Raw genomic sequence first — 27316 nt, forward strand, 5'->3', positions numbered from 1 at the left:
GATATGAATAAAGCTGATTTGGATAGGATTAAAGTAAATCAGAACACAGGGTAAAGGATGCTATGCTCTATATTTTAAAACTTCAACTTCTGGGCAAGGCCAAATAAAGAGATGTTTATTTGGTACAAAATTTATGTCATTGGTAGTACACTATTTGATTTAACTTGTATGGTCAGTTTATTCAAACATCATAATTACATGGACTCTTGAATAGGGCAGGAGATCTTGTTGGTCTATACAGGTTAGTGTGATGCCTGATACATCCCAGAGTAATTTGGGCAGAGAATAAAAAAGTATTTGCAAAGTTTCGTTATGGGACTGGGAAGTATGGAGGAGATACTAAACTTCCCCATTTGGGGATTCCTGATACTCTCACAAGTTGGGGGGCAACCAATTCAAAGGCTGAGTCCTGGATCTTGGAGCCTATGAATGCAAAGGAGAAACTTGGCCTACCTATAATTGTGCCCAAGAGTCACTCCCAGAGAACCTCTTTCATTGCTCAGATGTGGCCTCTCTCTCTCTCAGCCAACTTGGGAGATGAACTCACTGCCCTCCCCCACTACGTGGGACATGACTCCCATGGGGTAAATCTCCCTGGCAATGTGGGACAGGACTCCCAGGGATAAGGCGGGATTGGCATCAGGGTCTTGAGAAAGTCTTCTTGACCAAAAGAGGGAAGAGAGAAATGAGACAAAATAAAGTTTCAGGGGCTGAAAGATTACAGTCAAGAGGCTATCCTGGAAGTGATTCTTATGCATTATATATAGCTCTCCCTTTTTAGTTCATGGTGTATTGGAGTGGCTAAAGGGAAATAACTGAAACTGTTGAACTGTATTTCAGCAGCCTTGATTCTTGAATATGACTATATAACTATATAGCCTTTACAACGTGACCATGTGATTGTGAAGACCTTGTGTCTGATGCTCTCTTTATCCAGGGTATGAACAGATGAGTAAAAAAAAAAAGAATAAATAAATAAATAATAAGGGGGATAAGGGGTTAAAAAATTGGGTAGATTGCAATACTAGTGGTCAATGAGTGGGAGGGGTAGGGGGTACGGAATGTATGAGATTTTTGTTTTTCTGGAGTGCTACAAATGTTCTAAAAATGAATACACAACTATGTGATGACATTGTGAGCCACTGATTGTATACTTTGGATGGACTATATGGTGTGTGATCATATCTCAATAAAAATATTTTTTAAAGAAGCAAAAAATGAATTATTTGTGATAGATTTATAGAAATTAAGTGAATAACATCAATTTATAGAACATAATGAGATGAATATCTTACAAAAAAATTTGCCAGACCTTAGTAAATCCTAATATTTAAACTCACTACATGTCTATTTATGTGTAAAATGGAGTATTAATAATTTCAAATAATTACAAAACAAACAGCACTGGGTTTGCGCCAGGAAAATTTGCTCAATAAACATTTAACAAATGATGAAGTGTCATTATCAGATTATTTCCCATATCTTTTAGGCCTTGTGACCACCATAGCTTCTACCTGCAGTGAAAGGCAGGGGACAGTTTATGCCTCAACAATATCTGATGGGGGAGCACTTATAATACAGCAGGAAGACCAATAGAGAATAAGCTCAGTTATTTAAAAAATTCTTCAAAGATCAAAGGCTTAAGCCTTAAGTTTATCATTTCCTAAAATTTCCATCTGAAGAAGAAACGCGGACATATAGTAAATAAGTATAAGTATAAACTGTGTTTATTTGCAAAATGCTTACCATTTTGCTAGGCTGGAACAGGGGCCAACAAGAAGAGTGGCAATTATATAAGTCATAACACTAGGTATAAAACAGCCATCACGGGGTCTGGCACACTGTAACACTTCAAAAAATGAGATTCCCTGTTCTCTGCTCCCCAGGCTGTTAATACTTTACAACTGCCAAGAGCTGTTACAGTCACTGCAGCCCCAGCATGCCAGTTCAGCAACTCTTCTATAAGCACTGCCTTTCTTTCCAAGAAATTCTCCCAATCCCTGTACTCATTTCTCAGTGCTTCACTTCTGAACTATCTAACTGATTTGACAATTAGTATTTATTGCCTAGTATTATTAAAACTCCTTCCACAGAAATACTGCCTATCTCCTCCCAGCTGAAGCATAAGCTCCTTGAAGGTATGCTGGTTGGAAACTATTATGTACCCCAGAAAAGCCATGTTTTAATCCTGATCCAATCTTGTGGGGAGAGCTGTTTCTTTTAATCCTGATTCAATACGGTAAGGAGGGAACTTTTGATTAGATTATCTCCATGGAGATGTGACATGTCCAATTGTGGGCATGACCTTTTGATTATGTGGAGATCTGATTCCACCCATTCAGGGAGGGGCTTGATTAGTTTACTAGAATCCTTTAAAAGAGGAAGCATTTTGGGGAAATCTCACAGCCAGGAAGATCGAGACAGAAATAGCAAGGACTATTAAGCAAGGACTCACAGAAATAGCCAGAACCTGAAGAGAAGAAATCTTTGGTTCTGACAGATGCTAAGCTGAGAGATGAAACTCAGAGTTTAGTCCCAGAGCAGCTAAGTGAAGGTCCACAGTCTCTTAGAGAGGAAACCACTGGCGTCAGAAGCTGGAAGCAATGGAACCAGGAACAAGGACCAGCAGATGCCAGCCACGTGCCTTCCCAGATTAGCCTTCCTTGAGTCAAGGTATCTTTCTCTGGATACCTTAGGACATATTTATGGCCTTAGAACTGCAAACTTGTAGCTTATTAAATTCCCTTTTTAACAGCCATTCCATTTCTGGTATATTGCTTTCAGCAGCATTTGCAAACTAATACAGAAGGTTTACTTTTATACTTTTTTGATTGCACTATATGCTGGATGATGAACTGCTTAAAATTGCACATACTCATGTCACATCTCCCATGCCAGGAAGCATAAAATTACTATTGTGGGGCATAAAATGGTAATAAAACTCTGGTCTAAGAAGAAAGCTTACTTGGTCCAGACAGATACCCGACATCCACATTTCCTACTTCTCCATGGCATCAGGCTTGCAATTCAGTAAGAATCTATTTTTGTATTTAAAGGGAGAAGTAAGTTTACATTTGGGTTCAGACCTATCCTCTTTTACTTACTGTTTGTGAAGCACTGGGAAAGTTACTTTTTATTAATTGGTCTTCTGAAAAGTATGAGTAACCGTATCAGCTCTGTATCAGTTATGAGGTTGAGAAAAAAGAAATCATTCTAAATATTTTAAACAGGAAATTTGCTATAAAGAATTGGTTTCCCTGGCGCTGGAGGGTTGAATGAACAAAAAGGGAGTACAAAGGTAACATGGATGTCATAACTTCCAGAAGGAGCTGCCACCCTTGGAGCTGGAGGCACAAAGGGAAGCACTGATGTTATCAGAACCTAGGAGCCCAGAGGAAAGGGACTCTCACTTCAAATGAGGGGCATCCTCAGCTGAGCAGGGACCTCTGCCGGGCCCTTTGAAGCTGAATCTGGGAATGCCTAAAAGAGGCTGAAGGCTGGAAACTTCTGCTGGGGAGGGATGAGCCACTGAAGATTGAGCATGCACACCAGAAGCAGATGGCCCCTCTTCCCTCCTTCTGCCTTCCAGTCTCCCTCTAGCATGTCCAACTGGCAAGAGCAACTTGAAGCCAGCAGATAAAGAAGAATGAGTTTGCAGAGACTGAACCCCAGCATTACAAAGCCAAGTTTAAAAAGGTCAGTTTGGAGATCAGGGGCCATAATAACTTTCATATTTGTAAAACGGGTGAATAATAGTGCCAATCCCATTGATTTACTTTAAGAATTATTACCAAGATATTGTATTAAAATGTTTAGCACAGAGAATGAAGCACAGACACAATTAATCAGTGCTAACTGTTACTATTGTATTGTCTTTTCGTTGTTGTTTGGAATTTTGTTCTTCACCAAGCGATGTACCAAACATCCTTCATTTGCTACGTTAGTTTTAATAAAATGTGAGACCATTGACTTGTTTGGGGCTATGCAATGGAGTTTCAAATATGTACCTGGGACTCACGTAACCCACAAACACAATAGATAAATAAGCACGTTCAGAAAACAATAGCTGTCCCTGTCCTTTCAAAACGAAGCATCAGGTAAGTGGTTACTTGCTGCCCAGAAAAAGGAATTCTCTCACATCACAGACTTTTATTGCTAATCTATAGGTGGATTAAAATGTTTGTCCTTAATTTCCTAATTAGTGATTTTGAATCTTCCAGTGCCAATCAATTTCTCTCTATCTTGCTTAAAGACCGAGCAAATACAGCAAGGGTGGTTTGGCAGATACTTGTCTTTTGCTCTCGGTATAAAAGAAGATGGTCCCTCACCCCCAATCAGCATGGTGCAGATGGAGAAAATCTTTTCTGCGTCTGTGTTAGCAGAGACGTTGCCGAACCCAACGCTGGTGAGGCTGCTAAGGGTGAAGTACAGAGCCGCAATGTAGGCACTTCGGATTGATGGGCCCCCTAAGGTGTTGTTGCCATAGTATGGTGATTCCAGTCTCTTTCCCAGCTCATGGAGCCAACCTGCAATGGAGGAGAGAATGAGAATTTAAGACTGAAAAGTTGGTCCCCATATTACAATGTTGAAGCAATAGATAAAATGAACATGCAGGGACATCATAATTTGCTCAGGGGAAAGGAGAAAAAGAGATAATAGGGAGTTAAAGACAAGGGATTAGATTCCCCTGCTGTAAAAGAAAAACACACTTTTAAGCAAGGTGTAAAATACACAGAAGAGAAACGTGCACTTGAGAGTGGACTGGTTTCCAAAGCTAAACAGGTCACCTCAATGCAAAAAACTGATAACAGGAGTACAGACGGGGTGTGCTAATCTCAGTAATAGTCTGGTACATCTCCCTAGCCAGCAAGCTCATTTCTCAATGGGAATTTCAATGAGTGAAATCTACACAATGACGAATAACAACAAACACAAGATTCTAGACTTCAGATGGGTGAGATGGGGTGTTATTTCCATCCTGTATAACCCTTTCCTTCTTATCCACTTGGACTAATATCTAGTTGCCCTTTACATCTAAGCTCATCCTACCTTACCCAGGAGGCTTTCTCTACAACCTCATGCTGCCATTTGGGGGTAGATGGAGAACCTTGGGTCACTAAGAGATACTTGTATAGAACTGGATGCCTCCAGACAATTGTTTCATGATACTGGTATATATTTGTGTCAAAACTTATTCAATTACATGCTTTAGGTATGTGCAATTTTTTGTATGTGCAATTTATTATAGGTTTAGTATTCCCTTATAAAGCTAAGAAGGCTATGTTAATAAAGATGAGAAAATAGGGAATGTGATATTAATAATAATTGCATTATCTTAAAAGGAAATAGATCACGAAGGCTGTTTTAAAATACTTTATTGGAAATGTTTTTCCCTTTAAGATTGTATATTTTTAAATCCCCCCTCTCCTTTGCTGTATGTGTGCATATGTGCTCATTATGAAACACTAAGATGATGCAGCTTGACCCACAATGTCACAAGATTTTTGTGAATGGATGCCATTCACCGAGCACTACTTTACCAAAAACACTTCATTTAAAGGCTGCCCAGGAATACAGGAAAAACCATTACATTTTTTAAATAATAATAATACTTTCATTATCAGCTTAAGTTATAGATTGCATTACTGTGTTAGATAATGAACATGCAAATTTGAAACCACTGGGAATTCCTTGAGACTAAAGAGAAATGCTTAGTGGCAAGTACTGGGCCTTATTAATCTGGTGTCTCCAGAGAAGGTTTCTCAACCTCTAGTGGGGAGCAGAAATATAAAGGGGGCATGGCAAGCACAGATCACTGGGTCAACTGCTGGAGTTTCTTATACAGTAGGTTGGAAGTTTCCAGGGAAGGGATGAGAATTTGCCTCTCTGACATGTTCTCAGAACCACTACTTTGGAATGACAGCTCTCAATGCTGGCTGCAGCTGGAAAAACCTCTTAAACATTTCTGCCCAAACTCCAGTGCATATTAATTGAATCAGAATTCTTCATGCTGATCCTAGGCATTGGTCTTTTTAAACTTTTTTGCGAGACATTCTAACATTAAACTAGAGTTGAGAGCCACTGTTTGAGAACTTAGCAAAAGTACCCAATAATCGTGGGATTTAATAAATGTTATTTTAAAAAGTGAGTGAATGAATATGCATATGGCCCTTGCCCTCTGTGATGGTATGAGATATATAATGACAATACTGAAGCAGCCATATCAACACATACATTTGTAAGTATACAAACACACACATACTAGGCTTATGCACAGATGAGTGAAAATATTTTTTGAGGGATAGAGAACAGTGATCAAATGGAAGAGCTATGAAAGGTGATGCCCTTAGTAAGCTGTGACCATTTACCCTGGCTGAAGAGGCTTCATGGAAGGACTCAGCTGTTGAATCAAATACAGATTCAAACCCGGACTGGGGAATTTATGCTGCTAAAGGAATAATTAATTTTTTTGAGCTACAGTTTTCCCATTTGTAAAAATGGGGGTACTGTTTAGCTCGTAGGGCTGCTGTGGCATTAAAAATGAGATGCCACACAAAGAAAATACCAAGCACTGGTTCGGTGAGAGATTTAGTGCTTAATGTCTCCTTTCTATCTCTTTCCTCTGTTACTTAAATTGTAAGAGAAGGCCTGACATTCAGAACAGGAGGAGGAAAATATGTAGTCAGCCATAGATTTTAATGGGAAAAAGAAGGTGGGGACTGCTTTTATTCAGTAGAGCCCATAAGTGACTTGTGATACAATTTTAGCATTTCCTAACTAACAGATAAGTGAGGGAGAAAATCCAGGCACAGTAGTTCTTAAAATTCCAGGAGTTATATACCCAATTTTGTATCTGAAGAAAGGCATGGTTCGTTTTCCCAGAAAAAATGCATATCTAGACACGCCCACAGTTTTGTATATATTTGCAGGTGTTCATGGCCCTTTCATGCTTGCATGGACCAAGGACCCAGATTAAAAGCCCTGCCCTAGGATTTTAAGTGAGGGGAAGGAGGAAGTGAGAAAGTACAAAATGGAAAAACTGCCTATTTAGTCCCTTATGGAAAAAGATTTAGAAATAAAGATAACCACCAAGATAAACAAGAGATATCACAAAAGTAAATAAAATGTGTTTTTAAAATTATTACTGGTGAGTTTATTTAGCACTGTAGGAAGAGAGTTAAGACTTAGAGGTAAGAATCAGGAAGCAGAGATGCCATCTGAATTTATCGTCACTTCCGCAAAGCAGTGCTGGTATAGGCACATTTCATGAAGTGTGTACAACAAAGGGATGGTGAGTGTCTGGTGGTCTGGCTATTTTTCAGGCATCTTGCAAGTTGTGGTCTGAAAGGGAACGTCATCTGTGCTTGACAAAGGAGTAATTAGAGGGGCTTATCCTTTTGTTCCATATTGGTCATTCCTGCTAATTATAGGGAAGTCTGAGCAGCTGAAAATGTTACTTTGTCCAAAGAGCAAACATAGCATGACCTAGTTTTTGTTTTATTTGATGCACAGAGGAAAAAAAATTAAAGTCACTGCTTACTCTCGATTGAAGCAGACATACAATCAGTTCTTGAATAAACTTTGGACCCATCTATTGACCTTAAATTGAATTAAAAAATTAATTTGCTTACAGAATCTAATATTTTCTCATTTTAAAAAAAGCGAACAAAAAGCAAATCTAGCCAATACATTTACTTAATCCCCTTAATTTGAACAAAAGTAAAACATGTAAGTGTTCTCTGAACCATGTCAGATTTTATATAATTTGGTTCCCTTAAGAAAGCAGGGATAAGGTATTTGTTGGGATATGCAGATTATATTCTCACTCAATCTCTGTTCATTTACATTTGTGTGAGGTTGCATATCTTTGAAGTCCTTCAAGGAGCAAATCCGAGACAAACAACAGACCTACTTTTGTTAATATCTCTTTTTTGTCTAACTGATTGTTCTAATTTGAGAAACATCTTGTTTTTTAAGAAGAGTTGCTACTAAACTGTGTTACAGCTGATGGAATAGAAGCAATAGCGGTGATGAAAAAAGCAGTAACAAGGAAAGGAGGTGACACCCACAAATCCGGGGATTGGCTAAGGGAGCTAAATAAAACTTGTTCACAGAACAGCTCGTCCAAAATGAGAGCACATGTTCCACTGTAACAAGACAACATGTCACTGTACTGTACGGAAGAAGCAATTTAACCAATTTGGAATCCAATCTTTTTTTATGCCAGAGAAACTCATGTCTCTAAAGAAAGGGATGTCCTAGAACAGTCTGTCTGCTTTTGTTAAATTTTATTTTACTAAAGAACATTTGAAAAAAGAGCATACACAACACAGAGTTGAATCTGAATATACTGAACACTGCCAATTTACGAAAACAAAAGGAGCCTTAAATAATCCATTGCTGAAATGGATTAGATGAATAAAATAGATTTGTGAAATAAATAGGCAATCAGTTTCAAAGACCAGATGACTCTTTTTTTATGGCTTTAATTTTTTTATTAGAGAAGTTATAAATTTATAGAGAAATCACCCATACACCACCCTATCATGAACACCTTGCAATAGAATAGTACATTTTTTGTAATTGATGAAAGAACATTGTAATAATTGCACTATTAGCTATAATTAATGTTTTACTTTAGGGTTCACTGTGTTGGTCAGTCTTTTGGATTAAAAAAAATTTTTCTAGTATTATATATAACAACATAAAGTTTTCCCTTTTTGACCACATTTAGATACATATTTCAGTGCTATTAAGTATGCTCACAATATAGCACTTTCATCTTGACCATCTGCTACCAAAATATTTTCATCACCCCAAATAGAAAATCCATAAAATGTAAGCATTAACGCCCCAATTGTTACCTTCTCCTCAGTCCCTGATAACCTATATTCTAGTTCTGAGTCTTTGAATTTGGTTATTCCAATTATTTTGTGTCAGTGAGATCATATAATACTTGCACTTTTGTGTCTGGATTACTTTGCTGAACATAGTATCTTCAAGGGTTAACCATGTTATTGCAAGTATCAAATCTCATTCCTTTTTACTGCTGAATAATATCCCACTGTGCATATATACTACAGTTTGTTTATCCATTCATCAGTTGATGGACATTTGCGTTGCTTTCCACTTTCGGCAATTGTGAATAATGCTACTATCAACATCAGTCTACAAATACCTGCTTGAGTCCCTATTTTCAGTACTTTAGGGTATATACCTAAAAGTGGGATTGCCAGGTCATATGGTAATTCTATATTTAAGTTTCTGAGGAATTGCCAAACTGTCTTCCACAACGACATGTTTTACATTCCCAACAACAATGCACGAGTGCTCTTGTTTCTCCGTATCTTCTAAAACACTTGCAATTCAGTTTTTTAAATAGTAGCTTAGTAGCTATTTAAGTGAGTATGAAATGGTATCTCATTGTGGTTCTGAATTGCATGTATGAAATGTCTGTTCAAGTCTTTTGTCCATTTTTTAATTGAGTTGTTTGCTGTTGTGGTTTTGGTGCAGGATTTCTGTATATGTTCTCAATATTAAACCCTTATTGGGTATGTAATTTCCAAATATTTTCTTCTATTATGTAGGTTCACGTTTTATTTTCATGATAAAATCCTTTGATGCACAATTTTTTAAAATAAGGTCCCATTTATCTATTTTTGTTGTTGTTGTTGCTTGCGCTTTGAGTATAAAGTTTAAGAAAGTGTTGCCTAACACAGGTTCTAAAGATGTTTCCCTGTGTTTTTTAGTTCTGGCTCTTATATTTCGGTATTAGATCCATTTTGAGTTTACTTTTGTATATGGTATAAGGTAGAGTTCCACTTTCATTCTTTGTATATGGGCGTCAGTTTTCCCAGCACCATTTGTTCAAGAGACTATTCTTTCTCAATTGAGTGGACTTGACACATTTGTCAAAATTCAGTGGGCTGTAAATATGAGGGTTAATTTCTGAACTCTCCAGTTTGATCTGATTGGTCAATATGTCTGTTCTTGTGCTAGTACTATGTTGTTTTGATTGTATGACATTATGATATGTTTTAAGATTGGGAAGTATGAGTCCTTCAAATTTGTTCTTGCTTTTCAAGATGGCTTTGGCTATTTGGGGCCTCTTATCCTTCCATACGAATGTGATGATTGGCTTTTCTATTTCTGCCAAGAATGCTGTTAGAATTTTGATTGAGGTTGTGTTGAATCTGTAAATCCCTTTGATAGATTTGACAATTTAACAACATTTAGTCTTCCAATCCATTAACAGAGAATTTCTTCCCATTTATTTAGGCCTTCTTTGATTTGCTTTTAGCAATATTTTACAATGTACTATGTACAAGTCCTTTATAACCAAATCTTCATTAGATTTATTCTTAAATATTTGATTTTCCTAGTTGCTATTGTAAATGGAATTTTTTTTCTTGATTTGTTCTTTAGATGGTGCATTGCTAGTGTATAGAAACACTACTGCTTTTGGATGTTGATCTCGTACCCTGACACTTCACTGAATTCATTTATTAGCTCCAGAAGTTTTCTTGTGAATATTTCAAGATTTTTGATATATAGGATCATGTTACCTGCAAATAGGGAAGTTTTTACTTTTTACTTTCCAAAACAGATGTTTTTCTTGCCTAATTGCTCTGGCTAGAACTTCTAGTGTAATGTTGAATAACAGTGGTGACAGTGGGCATCATTTTCTTGTTCCTGATCTAAGAAGGAAAGTTTTCAGCAGTCTTTCACCATTAGGTAAGATGGTAGCTATAGGATTTTCTTTTATTTATTTATTTATTTATTTTTTGGCATGGGCAAGCTCTGGGAATAGAAACTGGTCTCTGGCATGGCAGGTGAGAAATCTGCAACTGAGCCACCAATGCACCGCCCTAGGATTTTCATATATGTCCTTTATCAGTTGAGGAAGTTTTCTCTTATTGCTTGTTTTCTAAATGCTTTTATTAAGAAGGGGCTCTGGATTTTGTCAAATGCCTTTTTTGCCTCAATTGAAATGATTATGTGTTTTTAAATCATGTTAATGTAATTATTATAGTAACTGAGTTTCTGATGTTGCACTACCCTTGTTTAGCTGAGATAAATCCCACTTGATTTTAGTATATAATTTTTTATTTTCTTTGTATGCCGTATGGCAGGGGTCACATTTCATTCTTTTTCCATGTGAATATCCCCTTATTGCAGCACCATTTGTTGAATTTTTGTTTTTGTTTGTTTTTTTTGTTTGTGGGCTTGTTTTTTTGTGGGGGGAAGTGCATGGGACGAGAATCGAACCTGGGTCTCCCCGCATGGCAGGTGAGAATTCTACCTCTGAACTACCCTGGCACCCCCTGGTGTATAATTCTTTTGTGGTGCTGGATTTGACTTGCGAGTATTATGTTGAGAAATTGTTCACCTATATTCGTAACAGATATTTGCCTGTAATTTTTCTTTTCTTATGGTATCTTTATCTGGCATTGATATGAGGGTGATGTTGGCCTTGTAGAATGTGTTTAGGGAGTGGCTCCCTTTTTAATTGTTTTTGGATGAATCTGAGTAGGATTGATGTCTTAATTGTTCTTTGAATACTTGGTCAAATTCTCCCAAGAAACCATCTGGTCCTGACTTTTTCTTTGTAGGAAGATTTCTGATTACCAATTTCATCTCTTTACTAGTTTGTTTGTTGAGATCATCTATTTCTTCTTTATTCATTGTAGGTGGTTTGTGTGTTTCTAGGACTCTGTCCATTTCATCCAAGTTAGCTAATTTGTTGATGTATGTTTGTTCGTAGTATCATCTTCTAGTCTTTTTATTTCTGTGAGGTTGGCGCTTTGTACCCTTTTTACATTTCTGATATTAATTTGCATCCTTTCTCTTTTTTCTTTGTCAGCCTAGCTAATGGCTTGCTGATTTAATTAATCTTTTCAAAGGACAAAATTTTTGTTTTGTTGATTCTATGTAACTTTTTATTCACTATTTCATTTATATGCACTCTAATCTAAGCCATTTCCTTGTTTTTAGTTTAGTTTGTTCTTCTTTTTCTAATTCTTCCAGTTTGGAAGTTAGTTCTCTGATTTGAAATCTTTCCTCTTTTTTAATATTAGCATTTAAAGCTATAAATTTCCCTCTCAGCACTACCCTTGTTGCATCCCACAAGTTTTTTATTGTGATACATTATATATTCACATACCATATAATCATACAAAATGTACACTCACAGTACTATCATCTAGCTGTTCATTCATCACATGATTTTTGAGCATTTTCATTCTCAAAAAAAAAAAGCAAAAAATAAATACCTAAAACATCCCACACACCCCCATACCCCCTACTGGTTTTTTTTGTTTGTTTGTTTTTTTACTTACTCATCTGTCCATACACTGGATAAAGGGAGTGTCAGTTACAGGGTTTTCACAATGACATGGTCATACCTCAAAAGCTCTATAATTATTCAGTCATCTTCAAGAATCAAGGCTATTAGATTATAGTTCAACTCTTTCAGGTATTTCCCTTTATGTATTCCAGTACACCAAAACTTGAAAAGAGACATGTATATATTGATACCAATAACATTCAGGATGACTGCTCAACTGTATTTGAAATGTCTTAGCCACTGAAACTCTATTTTGTTTCATTTCTCCTCCCATTTTGGTCCAGAAGCCTTTCTCACTCACAGTTTGCCAGGCCCAAGCTCATACCTGGGAGTCATGTTCCATGCTGCCAGGGAGATTTACACCTCTGGGAGTAATGTCTCATGTAGAGAGGAGGGGAGTGAGCTCACCTGCAGAGTTGGCTTAGAGTGAGAGGCCACATCTGAGCAACAAAAGGTTCTCTGGAGTGACTCAGGCATAATCATATGTAGGCTTGACTTCTCCTCTACAGGAATAAGTTTCATGAAGGCAAGTCCCAAAATCGAGGGCCTGTCCCCTCATATTGATAGTCCCCAATGCTTGTGAGAATATCAGGTCTTCCCCTGGTGGGAAAGTTTAATGTTTCCATTTTTTTGCCCCAGTCCCTCAAGGAGAACTTGCAGACACTTTTTAATTTTCTGCCAAGATTACTCTGGGCTGTCCCGGGGCATCACACCAACCTGTACAAACCAACAAGATCTCACTTTCTGCTCAAAGTTCTATGTAATTATGGTGTTTGAATAAGCTGACCATACAAGTTAAATTAGATGTGTGCTACCAGGTTTATTTGGTGTGAAAATACAACTTTCACACCAAATAAACATCTCTTCCTTTGAGTGCACACAGAGGTTGAAGTTTTAAAATACAGTCAGTATCATCCTTTACACTTTAGTCTGATTTAACTTAGTGCTAAGCAGATCTCTAATTGAGGTCTGATCATTTTTTCAGTGTTTTTAACAGTTGCTGTACAGGGAAACGGTGACTTTCACAGCAGCAGAACTCTAACTCTGAGTCTCAGGTGTCACACAATCCCACAAGTTTTTCATTTGTTGTGTTTTCATTTTCATTTATTCAAGAAAAATCCTAATTTCCATTGTGTTTTAGTAAGGTGCTAATTTTAATTATGGCACATACACATGGTGGCGAAGGAAGCTATCTTAATTTAGGTTCTTGAGAAGCAAGCCCTGAGATGAGACTTTAAATATAAATACAAATATAATTGATTTATGAGTTCATCCGGGCAAGCATCTTTACTAGACAACAAGGAAGGAGACAGGGAGTAGAAGACAGCAGATGAAGTATGCATAATCAAGCAAGTTACCACCATGGGCAACTGGACCTTAATCTCATTAGGGAATCTCTGAGACCAACGCACACATCCTTGTTGGATCGGGAGGTGATATACACCATTGACTGAGGACTGGGGAACATTAGTTCCCCACAGTGACATACCCTCTAGCAGAGGAGCTTTCCTTAGCTTGTGAGAAAACACCAGGCAAAGAGTTCTAGGTCCTAGGGACAGAAATCCTCAAGGTGAAGGAGTACTGTGACAGCAGCCAATGTGAAATGCCAAGGATTTTGTTAGGCTTTTATATGATATCATTTTCACTCAAACTTCACAACTTTTTTCCCTTTTTATTTTTAACTGATGGGTTCCAAGACATAGAAGTTGAAGAATTTTTCCTTTTCTTTTTGGAAGTATTAGAACTGAGATGTAAATCTATCACTTTCTAACCTAAATATCCATGCTCTTTCTGCAATACTGCATTGCTTATAAAGAGGTAATCACTTGAAATTATCATTTTAAATTGAGTTTTGGTGAAACCAGAGTAAGTAAGTTTGCATTTCTAGTGTGCACTTTTACTTAAGGTGTGAGACTGTGTCCCGAAAGCATAATGAGGCATGTCAGAGAAAATTGAAGTATCTAAACGCATAACGTAGACATGGCATTCCTCGGTGTTTAGAACTGAATATCACTCTAACAATCAGGAGGTTGCTTAATGTAGGTGCCAAGTATAAAAGTACTGAACTTTAAGTTTGCTTCTCCTCCTTCCATGATCTTGAGGACCCACTTCCTGCTCTTGAACTTCATTAAGATGAAAGGTGGAAAAGCACTGTGGTTTTTGTTACTAATAAAGCAACAGGAAAGGTACAGCAGTGGGAGAAATTGAAAGCTATGGGACAAGATGTGAGGGCTACTCTGTCCCTTGGGGCTTCTTGACACAGGACTAAGAAGTAGTTCTGTCCAGATAAGTGCCAGAAATCTGAGTATGTGCTGTGTTTATGGTGCGTGTATGTGTGTGTGTGTGTGTGTGCGCGCGCGTGTGTGTGTGCCTGTGCGTGGCAACTGAGATCCAAAGCATTTGTATGGTATTGTACTTACTTCTACACATACTCAGGAAGAATGAATCCATAATGAATTATCAGGAAAAAGTTGAAGTTTCATCTCTATTGTCTCTTCAGATACCTAGACCCCATAACATTGATAACACACATCAATGAGAGGAAGCATACTTATCTCCATTCCTCAAGGTTCATCCAGTGCCTGCCAGTATAATTTTAGTTTTTGCTTTAATCAAACTTTTATTTTGGAATAATTTTAGATTTACACAAAAGTTTCAGTTAGATCAGAGAGTGCCTGTATATACTTTGAAAGGTTTTTCCTGTTGTTAATATTTTATGTTAACGTTAATATTGACAAAACTGTGAAATTGACATTAGCAAATTACTATTAACTAAACTACTGATTTCCTATGTTTTGATTTAAGAAATAGAGACAAGGAGAAGTTCAAAGACTTGGCCCCCCCAAACTCACTCTTAACCATCCACTTCTTCCCCATTTTATAGGATGTGACCAAAGATGAGATTAGGAAAGTAGAAGATGGTGTTGGTGTTGATTTACTGATTTACTAAGGAGAAGGCATCAGTAAATTTGGAGACCCAGTTGCAGAGGAAAGCATTAATTTCTTGGGGTTCCCACTAATTCACACTTTGAGTCTCACAAACTGAGAGGTACTTTGTAACTTGCATTTGTAAAGTGGTATAATCTACTTTTGAAGTAGAGGTCCGAAACAACAACAGAAAAGGAATCATAAAATAATGGATACTGGAATTTGACTCAGGAAATACAGGTCTTAATATTTGACTTGCCACTATTTATGGCAGCGATAACAGTGTGATGGTTTATACTTTAATTAAGTTCTTTGGTTCTTCATTTTCAAACTTGAATATGAGTGATTAACTTGAGTAGTCTTTAGATTCTCTTTCATATCTAATATCTTATGAACTAAGATCCTGTAATATTCTTTTCACAAATGGTTGACTTTTTAAAAAACAAAATGCTTGTGTAATAACTCATGATTCTGTGAATACATCTTTCATTTATTTTCAGTTATGTGAGTGATGGTCCATCAGCAAATATTGATAGGATGAGGATGGAAGGTTTTCATGTATCACTTCTGCTCTATTTCCACTGCTGAGCAATCCTTTAGAGCAAGATATATTATATACTGTTAATACCAGAAACAAAAAATGTACCACTTGTGCTAAATCCAATCTAGCATGTGCCAGCTCAATAAATTCTACTCAATATTTGAAAAGTGTACATAGAAATTTCTTGAATATTGATTACCAAGGCATAGGTATTTCACCTAAGCAGGAATTAATTTAAATACTGTATGCTACTGTAAACTGCCAAAAATATATAGCACCAAAAAATACCCGAAAAACCATGAAAAACATGAGGTCAGCCAAAACTACTGTTGAGCAATTATTGTAGAATTTTCTGATTGATCCTAAGAAGAGGCAAAACTCGCCATCTGTTTGCAGCCCCTTGGGGCACTTACTAATGCCTCTTATATCTCAGTTAAAAATAGAGGAAATTCTAACAAGAGTAAGCTCATGGCAAGTTGGCAGAACATAAACTATGAACTGATTGCATTTAACCTTCTTATATAAAATACTCACAATTCACAAATCCTTTCAGATCTGTGCCCTAACATGGACATTTCTTTTAAGTAACAGCCCTACTGTTCGGCATGGCTTAAATGGTTCTAGGATATATTTATCACCAAGCCTAAAGTATCATTTACAAAGACAACTTTTCATTCAGTAAGCAGGTTTTAATCCAAAGCACTCATCACTGGCATCTACCTTAGGATGAAAGTAGATGTTTCAGGAAGACAATTTGGGATAACAGCAATGAGTCCAGCCAAATCATTTTGTTTCATTGGCATACTAAAGTTTGCATTCATTTTCTGCCCAAATCTCCTCGTTATCTCTTTTTTTCTCAGAAGCTCAGTGTTGATGAAAACATAGGGAAGGAAAATGAAATGCTACCTCTCAAGTTCGTAAACCATTTCTCAATTGTTTTTAGTCATTGCCTGTCAGCCATTTAACTTAAATGACTTGAGCAGCCATTGAAGAGGAATCTAAAGTTTCTGTGGTTTGCAGAATTTCAAAATAAAGTTATAATTACATTTCTTCCAAATATATTACAGGATGTAAATTTTCTAACATCATAATTATAAAAGTAACTCTAAATTATATTAGACGATCTAAAACCTGTAATGATACATACAAATACACCATTACAAGGTACTCTTGATTATATGTGTCTTTGATGTTGGACTGTACTAAAGGCATTTTCTTCAAGTTTCTAGGACATATATGAGTCAAAATTAAATGCCAGCATTGAGATGTTAGCCTCTGTCCTCTTTTAGAAGAGTCTATTCTGATTCATCTGTCGAGTAATAGACTTAAACACATATAACTAACATTGTTTGGTGGCTTGATGGGGTGTGAAATATAATAAGTAGCTGGAGTTTGTATGAAGTACCAAAGTAAGTTTTTAGCCAACTGAGCGCCTGAGTAATTGGCCTGGAAAAAACACTGGCAATGACATTAAATCAGAGAGACTTAAAGATTAGCATAAAAAATTTTTAAAAAATTAGAAGTAGATAGCATACAGAGGGACAATGCACAGAAGATCAAGAGAAAAAGGAACAAGGCAGAAGAGAAACATAACTGCAGAAAGATGAGTCAGACCAGGTACTAAGTGTGTCTTGGTAATCCAGAAGTCAAGAAATGCACCATAGCAGTGGATAAGAGAGCTCGTCTTGGAGTTATATTGCCTGACTTTTTCATATCCTAGTCTACCTCTTGAAGTTGTAAAATGTTGAATCAGCCTCAGAATCTTCCTCTCTAAAAGGGAGAACATGACAGTAGCTCTCCTCAGGGGCTCTTGTTCGGTTGGGAAACAATTCACATAAAGTGCTTAGCAGAGTGCAGAAACATAGCAAGCACTGGATAAATATTGTTGCTGGCGCTGTTTTAAAAGAATGAGACTTATGAAAATCTCTATTGTTGAAAACCTGCACCCCCAACTCTACAAGTAGAAAATGTTGTTCATAATCACAACATTCTTCAAAATCAACTATCTTGCATCATTCAGGCTTGCAAATGCCACTTTCCATTATAAGGTACTGATGACATTAAAGGGTAGGACATAGGGTCAGACTATTTTCTGCCTTCTATTTGCTTTGTTATTACTTGACTTTGCTATGATATAAATGGAATGTGACATTTTTATTTATGCATTTGTGGGTGGAGACTATGCATTGATCACCCAATGTGCTAAATACTTTATATATCATTTCATTTAATCCTATACCATGTAATTTAATAGCTTACAGTCATAAAACATAAGTACTATGCTCTGACATATTGTTATTAAAAGTTAATACTTAGGAAGGTTTAAAAAAATCATGACCATGGATAGACAACTGTTAAGAAGGACCAGATTATTGTGACTTGAAAGTCATTATTCTTTTAACTTATCTCCTGATCTTTTCAGTTGTGAAGGTTTTGGTATTAATGCACTCCTGCTTATTTTTATCTCTTTCAGAGAAATGGCTCTCTTAGTGGATTTTTCTCCATAATGGTTCTCCCATGTTGTGTTCTTCTTTCTGCTAATTATCACCATCATCTGGGACATATGGTCTGGAGACCTTTTGTTATTTTTATTTTGAGGATGGAACCTTTCCTGAGGTTCCTATCCCCCTTCTCCAGAAGCCCTAGCTATTATTTCAAATCAGAATTGATGTGTTAATGGTCTAAGCACACAAAGGTTGGGTAAATAAGAGCTTTTTGGAACCACAGACTGAACTGTCTGCAATTTCCCAAAGCTTCATTTTCCAGGAATAGAGCTCTTTGGTTACCCTCCTGTGGACTTTGGACATCAGTGTCAATTCTGTTCTTTATTGACCCCAGTGTGGATTGTGATTCTGCAATTGCGTTTTTAATTTCCTTCAAATGTTTCTTATCATACTCATCTTTTGCCTCCTCCTTATGAAATAATGCTTTTAAAATAGGTCAGCCTCACACTGTGGAAAAATTAAAGGCCTCAAAGCTTGCATGTTTCTTATGAGAAGTTAGTTTCCTGTGGGATTATGGGGAGCTTACTGTAAATATAGGAAAAACTGAGCCACTTGAATCACCTTTTTAACCATTTCATTCATTGCCATTTGGTTTATAATTTTACTTACAAACACAAACTATCTGCTCACAAATCCATTATTTGGCAACTGGAATGCCTTTTTGATGGCTTCAAAACAATGGGAAAAAGTGGTTTGCTCACCAGTCTGGCACACAAAAGATGATTTAACCTACATTGTAACCAAAGTACAGTTTATAGTTTTGCTTTGTTTTTAGTAAATAGTTTTTAATATGAAAAGTTGACTAGACGGCATTTTGTTAATAGCACTACCAAATGGAGGTGATGCCCACAAATGTATAAAGGCATTATCCTGTCTGGATCCAGCCCCCTATATAGTCTTCCTGGGCTTATCTTCCTTTGGAGATGGAGCCTTCTTCCCTCCTTTATATCAATCTTTAGATTTCTGCTCTTGGCCATGTTTACTGCTACCCTTTGGTCAGTTCCTTTACACATGTGGTATTACACAAACTTTTCATTCATCAAAACGTGGGTGAGTCTGAACCATCAGGTAAAGACAAAAAAGACAAGGAATAGAGTTTGGGGAAAGGGACACCTGGAAAAGGTGCAATGGAGAAATAAAGGCCATGAAACTGGAGTGGAGAAGAAGAAAACATCTACTGGCCAAAAAGCAAAAGTATAAGATGAAAGTGGACAATGCCAAAGGGGGAAAAGCAAAAATATATTTGTTTCAAAACAGGCAACAGTGAACAGGATAGCAGCAGAGTGGATGGTTGTTGAGAAGCAAAATCACAATTTTGTGTATTCAGTCTCACCTTGGTCTGTTGATGACCATATTGTTCAATCACTGAGAGGCCATCTGACCTGACCTCTCTCTGGTTTTTAAATCTACATCATTCAATCAAATGACACGGGGCTCTTGACTATCTAGCATAAAGCAAAATTTGCTTCATATCTCAAGGGTGTCACCTTGTAAGAAATTCTGATTGTAAGAAAATTATTTCTTTCTGGTGCACTGTAGATCCCAATCAGCCTAATCTACACAACTGCCTTGGAGGTTTGGGAATATCAAAACCATATAGCCCAGCAGCACTCTTATTTACACATTTCACTCAGCCTTGCCCTGCAAATTTTGAAGAAATGTGTTTATGTGGCATTGAATGGTATCCTACAAAAACCCTTCAGTCCAGCTTCTGATGAACATGTTTCAGTTTCCATAGGGAAATGGCCACTTTTCCCAAGACACTAGAATTCCTGCTCTTCCCTGTTCCCATTATGGCTATGTCTCTTGCCACCTCTGCTACTTCCAGCCATATCCCAAAGCCGGATAGCTTTATCCCTGAACGACACAATATTGACAATATTGTAGCCTTTTAGGGTTTGAGGGAGCAGCAGCAGGGCCTCTCAGGAAGAAGTAAGTGCCCAGGGCTCTCAGATCTCAGACTTGGTGGAAGGGTAGGATTTGGGCTCCAAGTTCTAACCCAGAGCTGAGGAGCTAGGAGCTCATCATTTTCCTTGTTTTCAGATCTCTGGCTCTGAGGATGGTTCAGCCCAAATTTGTTATTGTTTAATATAGGTTAATGATATTAAGGTTTAATATCCTATGATGCTATTTCCAACATCTAAAAATGCAGTTGTCAGTGCTTCAACTCCAACCCCTTCTGCTCTTTGAGGGCATCCTCTTCTAGGTCACATGACACCACACCAATGCCTGGTTTCCCTTTTCTAAAAATCCTATTGACCATCAGTCTGTCTTTGATACCTGGTCTCAGAACTCAGTGCAATCAGCAATCTGGGCAATAATTGTCCCTTCACGACAAGACTTGATTCCTGAATGCTCACACCCACTTTCCAGCAGGAATCCAGCAAAATGTGCATTCAGACCAATGCCGCTTGCTTTAACTTCCACCAGTCCTGAGGCTTTCCTGAATCCATGAGACTAAAACATTACCGTCAATGCTTCCACCTGTTCAATAGTCCCTCAATAGCCACTGATTAGTTAATTAACAATTCATTCACTTAGCAAATTTCTATGAACCATACACAAAGTCTGAGATGCTGGTATGATATAAAGATAAGAGAGATGGGTGCTCAAGAACCTAACTACTTGGGAAACTGCAATATGCATGGACATAATATAAGGTAGGCCAAACTAAGTGCAGCTGGCTGGAGCAATCAGAAAAAGTTTAAAGGAGGTGGAAGACACTGTATCGAGAAGGCAGGATTCAGAATAATAGGGATGGAAGAAAAGGACATACAGGGCCACAGAAAGTGCATGAATAAAGGAACTATGCCAGGAAAATGCAAGGCATATTCAGGGAAAAAGAATTCACGCAATTTGGTTGAAGTAGAAAGACTGTACAGCAAATCAGGTAAGGTAAGGTTAAGCTTCAAGTTTTCCAATAATAAATATTCTCCCTTTCATCCATGGGAACAAAATCAGCAAGCGCAAGAAAAGTTGGGTTTAATCTGCTACATCAAGGACTAATATCTTATATAAAGGCTAATTTTCCAGCAAGAATGCTAAGCCGTTGAATAAATTACCAAGAAAAATTGTGAAGTCTTTTTTCCCCTCTGTATCCGTGTGTGTTTGTGTCTGTGGATGTACATGTGGGGGTGGATTTTGTGCAATTCTCCCTGGGGTCAGGGAGTTCATTCTACTTTGTTTTGAGAATATTCCTAGTTATGATGCAAAACATAATGTAGATTTTTTTTAACTTTAAAAATAATTTTTTGAAGAAATAATAAGGTATGGGTAGTGAGGCTTTGAGAAACTGTTGGAGATAAATAAATAAATAAATCTAAAAGCATGAGAAATACTTTTCGTTCTTTACAAAATGAAACTGAGGTTTTCAAGTTGCTGGGATGTAATTCGTGTGCTGGTATCTAGATAATTTCCAGCTATTATGAATCATCATCACTATGATGCAACAATTATAAACATTTTTCAGGATATTTCAGGATACTTCAAAATGTTCTCACTTGCAATGATTCCATTTAGGGGTATGTTTTTTCTTCTTCTCCCTTTTCAGTAGTGTTAGTAATCTATATTCCATTTCCACTGCTTAAACTCTTCAGTACTTAGCCCTTCGTGCTTTATCCCCCAACTGCAGGCCTTACATACTTCAATATTCTCTGATTATCTGCCTGTATCCCTAATCAGACTGGCTGCTTTCTGGGAGGAAGGAGTACGGTGTTTTGTACATACTTGATTTCCAAGCCTAGCACAGGAACTGGCACCTAATATGCCCTCGATACATATCTGTTACATGATAAAGAATGTTTTTCCAACTCCCAAAGATCAAAGACTAGATCCTCTTGCCTTACATATAAAACAAGGTTTGGACCCCATCACTATTTAACAAGTTAGCTTTAGGTTTCAGCATCTTCACCTGAGAAACAGAACTGAAACTCCCTCCTTGTTTATTGTGAGGATTAAAGAAGATAATTTTATAAAGCACTGCCATGGTGCCTGGTGCATGATTACTGCGTAAAATGTTAATTCTTTTTCACCTGTTCTACAATCTTTTATCACTTAGCCACAAATAATTATGTTACTCAAAAGTAAGTTAGCTTTCCAAGTGAGAAAGCATTGACAACTGATTTTCATCATAGAATGTGTATATAACTGAAAATGGATATATGGAACTGTGGATGGTAGAATAAAGAGATTCTTAAATGCAGGCAGAAAATAAAACATAATGACCATTTCAAAGACCTCATTATTACTTAGCAAAATTGCACACTTCTAGATTCATTCCACTTAGGTGTATACAAATCTGAAGCAGGGCATTTGAACCCATTGTTTTAATCAAAATGACATTTTGACCCCACTCTTTACCTATATCACTTTCATTTGTACTATCTTATGTTCTTTTCTCTAAATATTTAGATTCTAAATAATTAGATTCTAATTATTTTATTCAATTAATAAATAAACATGTTTGGCAGAAATGAGACAAACTAAGTTGACAAAGATTAAAATAGAGCATGTTAAAACTGGTTGGTCTCCTAAACAAAACAAAAAAACCTGGTTGAAAATACACATATTTTAAGAACACTGAGGACAGCAAACATTTATGGGGTCAAAATTAGACCCAGTAGAAATAATCAATAAAAGTGAGGTGCATGATGGTTAAAACTGCATATAGTAAAATTTTTTATTGACCAAAAATTGATGTAGAAATAATCACCTTGGCAAAAAGTATTTTTCTAAAAGTTCAACTGAGAAAATCATACTTCACAGAAATATTGCAATAAAAGAATACTCACAGAGATAGACATGGTCTTATTCTGATAAAAATAATTTCAAAAAAATTAAAAGGGCATGGAACAGAATTCTTTAACCCTGCTGTGTAGATATTTGGTAAAAAAAATTAAATTGGTTTACTGGGGTTCTATAAAATACCATGTAGATGAGAAGTCATACCATGTCGCTTTCATTCTAATGAGAATGTCCGCATTACTAAACACAATGGAGATACCCTCAGGGATGAAGACAAAACATCCACAGGGTGAAAGTAGGAGATTGAAAGTAGTGGTATCAAAAGATCTTGGACACACTAAAATCAATTCCACATTTGCTCAAATAAAGATTCTTTATTGTCCAATTAATACCTCTGAATGCCCCTTGACTCATGAAAAACAAAGAATTTTACTAAAGTAATTCCATGAAACTTATCATCCAAAGACATGGAGTCTTTCCTTTCTAAAGAATAAAAATTCTTTGGTTCACCAATTTGAAAGAATGTCAGATTCTTAGCACGGTAGTGACAATGAACTGCTATTCTTTCTCTCTCTCAATCACTCTCTCTCTTGCTCTGTCAAACACACATGCATACACTATAATGACCATGACATTTGTTAAAAATGCCTATACCACCCACCAAATATGTTGACAGAGAAATCAACACATTCCCAGTTGTCAGCAAAATAATACTGAATTATTCACAATGGTTGTTAATTATTCTGATCCTAATGTGCCATATTATTATTATTTGGATTTTATCTAATATATTCCTATTTTCTGTGTGCAGACATCTTTGTGTAAAACCTAAAACACTGCTGGAGACTGGAGTCATGAACTCTCACTTATGCCAATACTCTTAGCATAAACCAGGCACTAATCAGCGCTCTGAAACCATCCCATGAGTTACTCCCAAGTGGGTCACAAACAGTCACCACATCTCCCAAAATACACCATTTCAGCCGCAGAACGGCTAAACCAGTGTATTTTAAAAATTACCGGCGCTAAAACATGATTTTATGGGCAGATGATAAAATTAGAAATTCTGCTGTCCTTCTGTGCATCTCACTCAAAAAAGCCAACCTTGCCAGAATTCCATTTCAGGTTACAAGGATTGCTTTAAAAAAAAAACAAAACTGTAACCTTGACCATCAGCAGCAGATTTTTGGTGGAGACTGTTTGAGCAGTGACTTCAATACAGCAAATAAAGTTGCAAAGAGTTGCTTGGAAACAAAATCAGCTGCCAATATCACGATTTTAATGATATATTGTCATGACGATAATAAAAATAATGATTGCAAAAGCAGCAGCAGCAGTGGCAGCTATAACAGTGATTATGCACTGAGCACTTAGGAATCATTTTACAACATTCAATCCTCATAAAAACCTAATAAGATAGACGGTCCTGTCTATTGAACCGATGAGGAGTTAAGAGGGGTTAAGTAACCCAACCAGGCTTACCCAAATGCTAGGAGAGGAGCCAGACTTCGAAGTCTGAATCCAGAATACACATTATTAAAAATCGTTATATGAATCACACTCATATAATGTCTTACTTACTCTGTGAAACCAAGCACAGCTTCTTAGGGAGTTGCAAAGCCAAAGGTTAATTTTAAATAACTTTCTAATAGAAAATATAGACTTTGAAAGTCACATAGAGCTAGATGCACAACAACTTTTGTTTCTGTCTTTAATATTTCAATTGAATGGTTCTTCTGGTATTCGATTTCTGCAGACTACTTAAAGTTGCGGTCGAGGAGAAAGGCATGGCAAATAGGATAGGAATCAAATCTACAAGTTTTTATAAAGAGAGAGTCTTTAACTTGAATGGAATTCTGAGATCTGATTGTCTGAAGAAGTAAAATTGACTTTTCACCTCTGAATTTGACTGACAAATCTCAGTGTAAAAAGAGAACTCATGTCTAAGTAAAGGGCATATGAGCAAGGGAACCTGACAGTAGCCTCTGTTTGGTCATAGACCATGAACCACATTTTTTATTTCTCTGTCTGTGGCTGGTATGGACTAATTCTAAATACAAAGCGAAACACCCACACAAACACACATGACAAGAGAGGAGAGCCGATGTATTCAAATTTGTATGCCAGATGTCTAATTAGTTTAGATAAAATGTTTAATTATGCTTTATTTCCTATCATGTATTTATGAGTTATTTTATTTTCATGTTTGTTAAAACCTCAAATGAGAAAAGCATTCCAGAGAAAGTTCTTTATAAAATTCAAAATCACGCTATAAAAATATTCACACAATTAGGGCAACAGAGAGAGGAGAACTTTTTTCATTAGTGCAATTATAAGAGGGATAGACTAAGTATCTAAAAATAGCATGGATGTTCCTTTTCATGAGAATATACATCTAAGACTAAATAGTTTGGCAAATCTAATAGAAAAAAGTAATTCTGGTGTTTCTTTCTTCTTGAATTTGGATTAAAATCCCCCCAATACAATCTCAGCCTGGTGACCTCTTCTCTGGTCTGTTTTCCTAGGGGTTGCACTGCATGTTCTTTCCAGGCCTCCTATCCACCATTTCAGTCGCATCCTTCTTGAGTTGGTGAATTGGTGACTATATTTGATCAGGTGCACAGATGTTTTGTTTGGGCCTTAAACTGTGCTTTCCAAGTTTTAAATTATTTGCCAATGTTTAAATGTTAAAGAATTACCCCCCAAAACACCCTGTTTCCAAAATTCTTTGGCAAACTCAGGTATGACCACACTTTTCATACATTGCTACTGCAGGTCGGTCCATGGTGGGTACTCAGATTGGATGAGTCCTCTCCACGGAACTTAATTTCATTAATCTTTAGTTTAGTTTAGTACCTGGCCTGCTTCACCCAGTCCCTTTCTCCTGTCAGGTTTTGATTCCGCAACCTCAGATGCCTGTGAATTCTCTTTCCCAAACAAACCAAACCATTCACTGATCTTTATCTGCAAATTCATTGTGACATTTCATGCTTTCATGCATTTATTCACAATGAGTCCCTCATCTAAAATGTTCTCCTATGATTCCTCCTCCAAAATAATATCTTTTGAGGCTCAGCCCAAATGCCATCTTCTCATTAATTCAGCCTGAATTATTTTTTCCTCTTTCTTAAAGTTTTTGCTTGTATAAACGTAAGCTAAACTAAATTTGCACACCCCTCCACACACTTTTTGTCTGCTTTTATGTCCAACTCTGACTTTCTAAAAGGAATATAGGAGCTATTTTAGGCTTCTTTGTATTTCTTGCAGCTTTCAGCACCATGTCTCTGTTAGGGACTCAACAAATATTTATTTTATAGTAAAAAAAGTACTGAAATTTTCATAGGGTTTAAATATAACAATATCACCTGCACTATTCTTTTTCTGTCTTCTATTTCCTCTACATTTACAGGAAAATAATCTGTAGTATATTAAACTATCACCTATCCCTAAAGTGTTGCTATGATTAATATAGCAGCTGGAAATAAATTATTGTAAGGTAAGCATATTTGATGATCTTTGCTCAAGACAGCAACATCATTTACTTTCCTGGTAAAAGAACATTTCTGCTTGAAGGATTAGAGATGTGAGGCCTTGAGTTTAAATTATTTTCTTCCATAAAGGTGTTCCAAGTGGTAATAAGGTCTGGAGTAATTAACCCTTATGCAATTGGCCCTTTTTTGGGGGGTTGGGAGTGAGAGTTAGATAACAACCATTTTTATGTCATACAGAGCATACAACAAAATCATCCTGGAATTTAGGTTACATTATTTTGGGCAGAAATCAATACTGTGGCTCTGGCAAGAATATGAACTTAGCCAATGAGCAAAACCTTCTGGAACAAACACCTGAAAACACTGAAAGTATGTGTATGAGCTATAGATAGATGCAGAAACAGATACATATAGAAATTGATAGAGAGACACAGATTTTCTACCAAAAGAGGAAATGAAATACCCATATGCAAAATTGAGGCATTTAACAAGTTTGTTAGCTGACACTGTATTGGTGGATGGGAAATTAATCAGAAATAATTGTGTCTGTAGGTTTGGATTTTCATGCTGTGCAGGGACAGGAGATAACACCTAGATCCTACAAAGGCTGGAACTGACATCTTGATAAAACTGGAACACTCAAAGGGTGGTGCATGAAGGGTAAAGGATGAAATAATCCACCCACCAACATATGGGGATGGCAAGGGAACTTGAGTTAAAAAAGAAAAAAAGTAGTTTCCTGCAATAAATTTTAAAAATTCAG

At 36.8% G+C, this 27316-nt stretch overlaps 1 protein-coding gene across 1 annotated transcript in view; it reads right to left on the reverse strand.

The window, feature by feature from the left end:
* The window catches only part of KCNH8 (potassium voltage-gated channel subfamily H member 8), a 396752-nt gene that overhangs the window by 108645 nt on the left and 260791 nt on the right, over nt 1-27316 (reverse strand). Inside the window, exon 8 of the mRNA XM_077130036.1 lies at nt 4329-4526. Within this exon, the coding sequence (XP_076986151.1) occupies nt 4329-4526 (198 nt within the window). The remainder of the gene's footprint in view (nt 1-4328; nt 4527-27316) is intronic.

Source organism: Tamandua tetradactyla, chromosome 15 (assembly GCF_023851605.1).
Source record: "Tamandua tetradactyla isolate mTamTet1 chromosome 15, mTamTet1.pri, whole genome shotgun sequence".
In the NCBI taxonomy this organism is placed as follows: domain Eukaryota; kingdom Metazoa; phylum Chordata; class Mammalia; order Pilosa; family Myrmecophagidae; genus Tamandua; species Tamandua tetradactyla.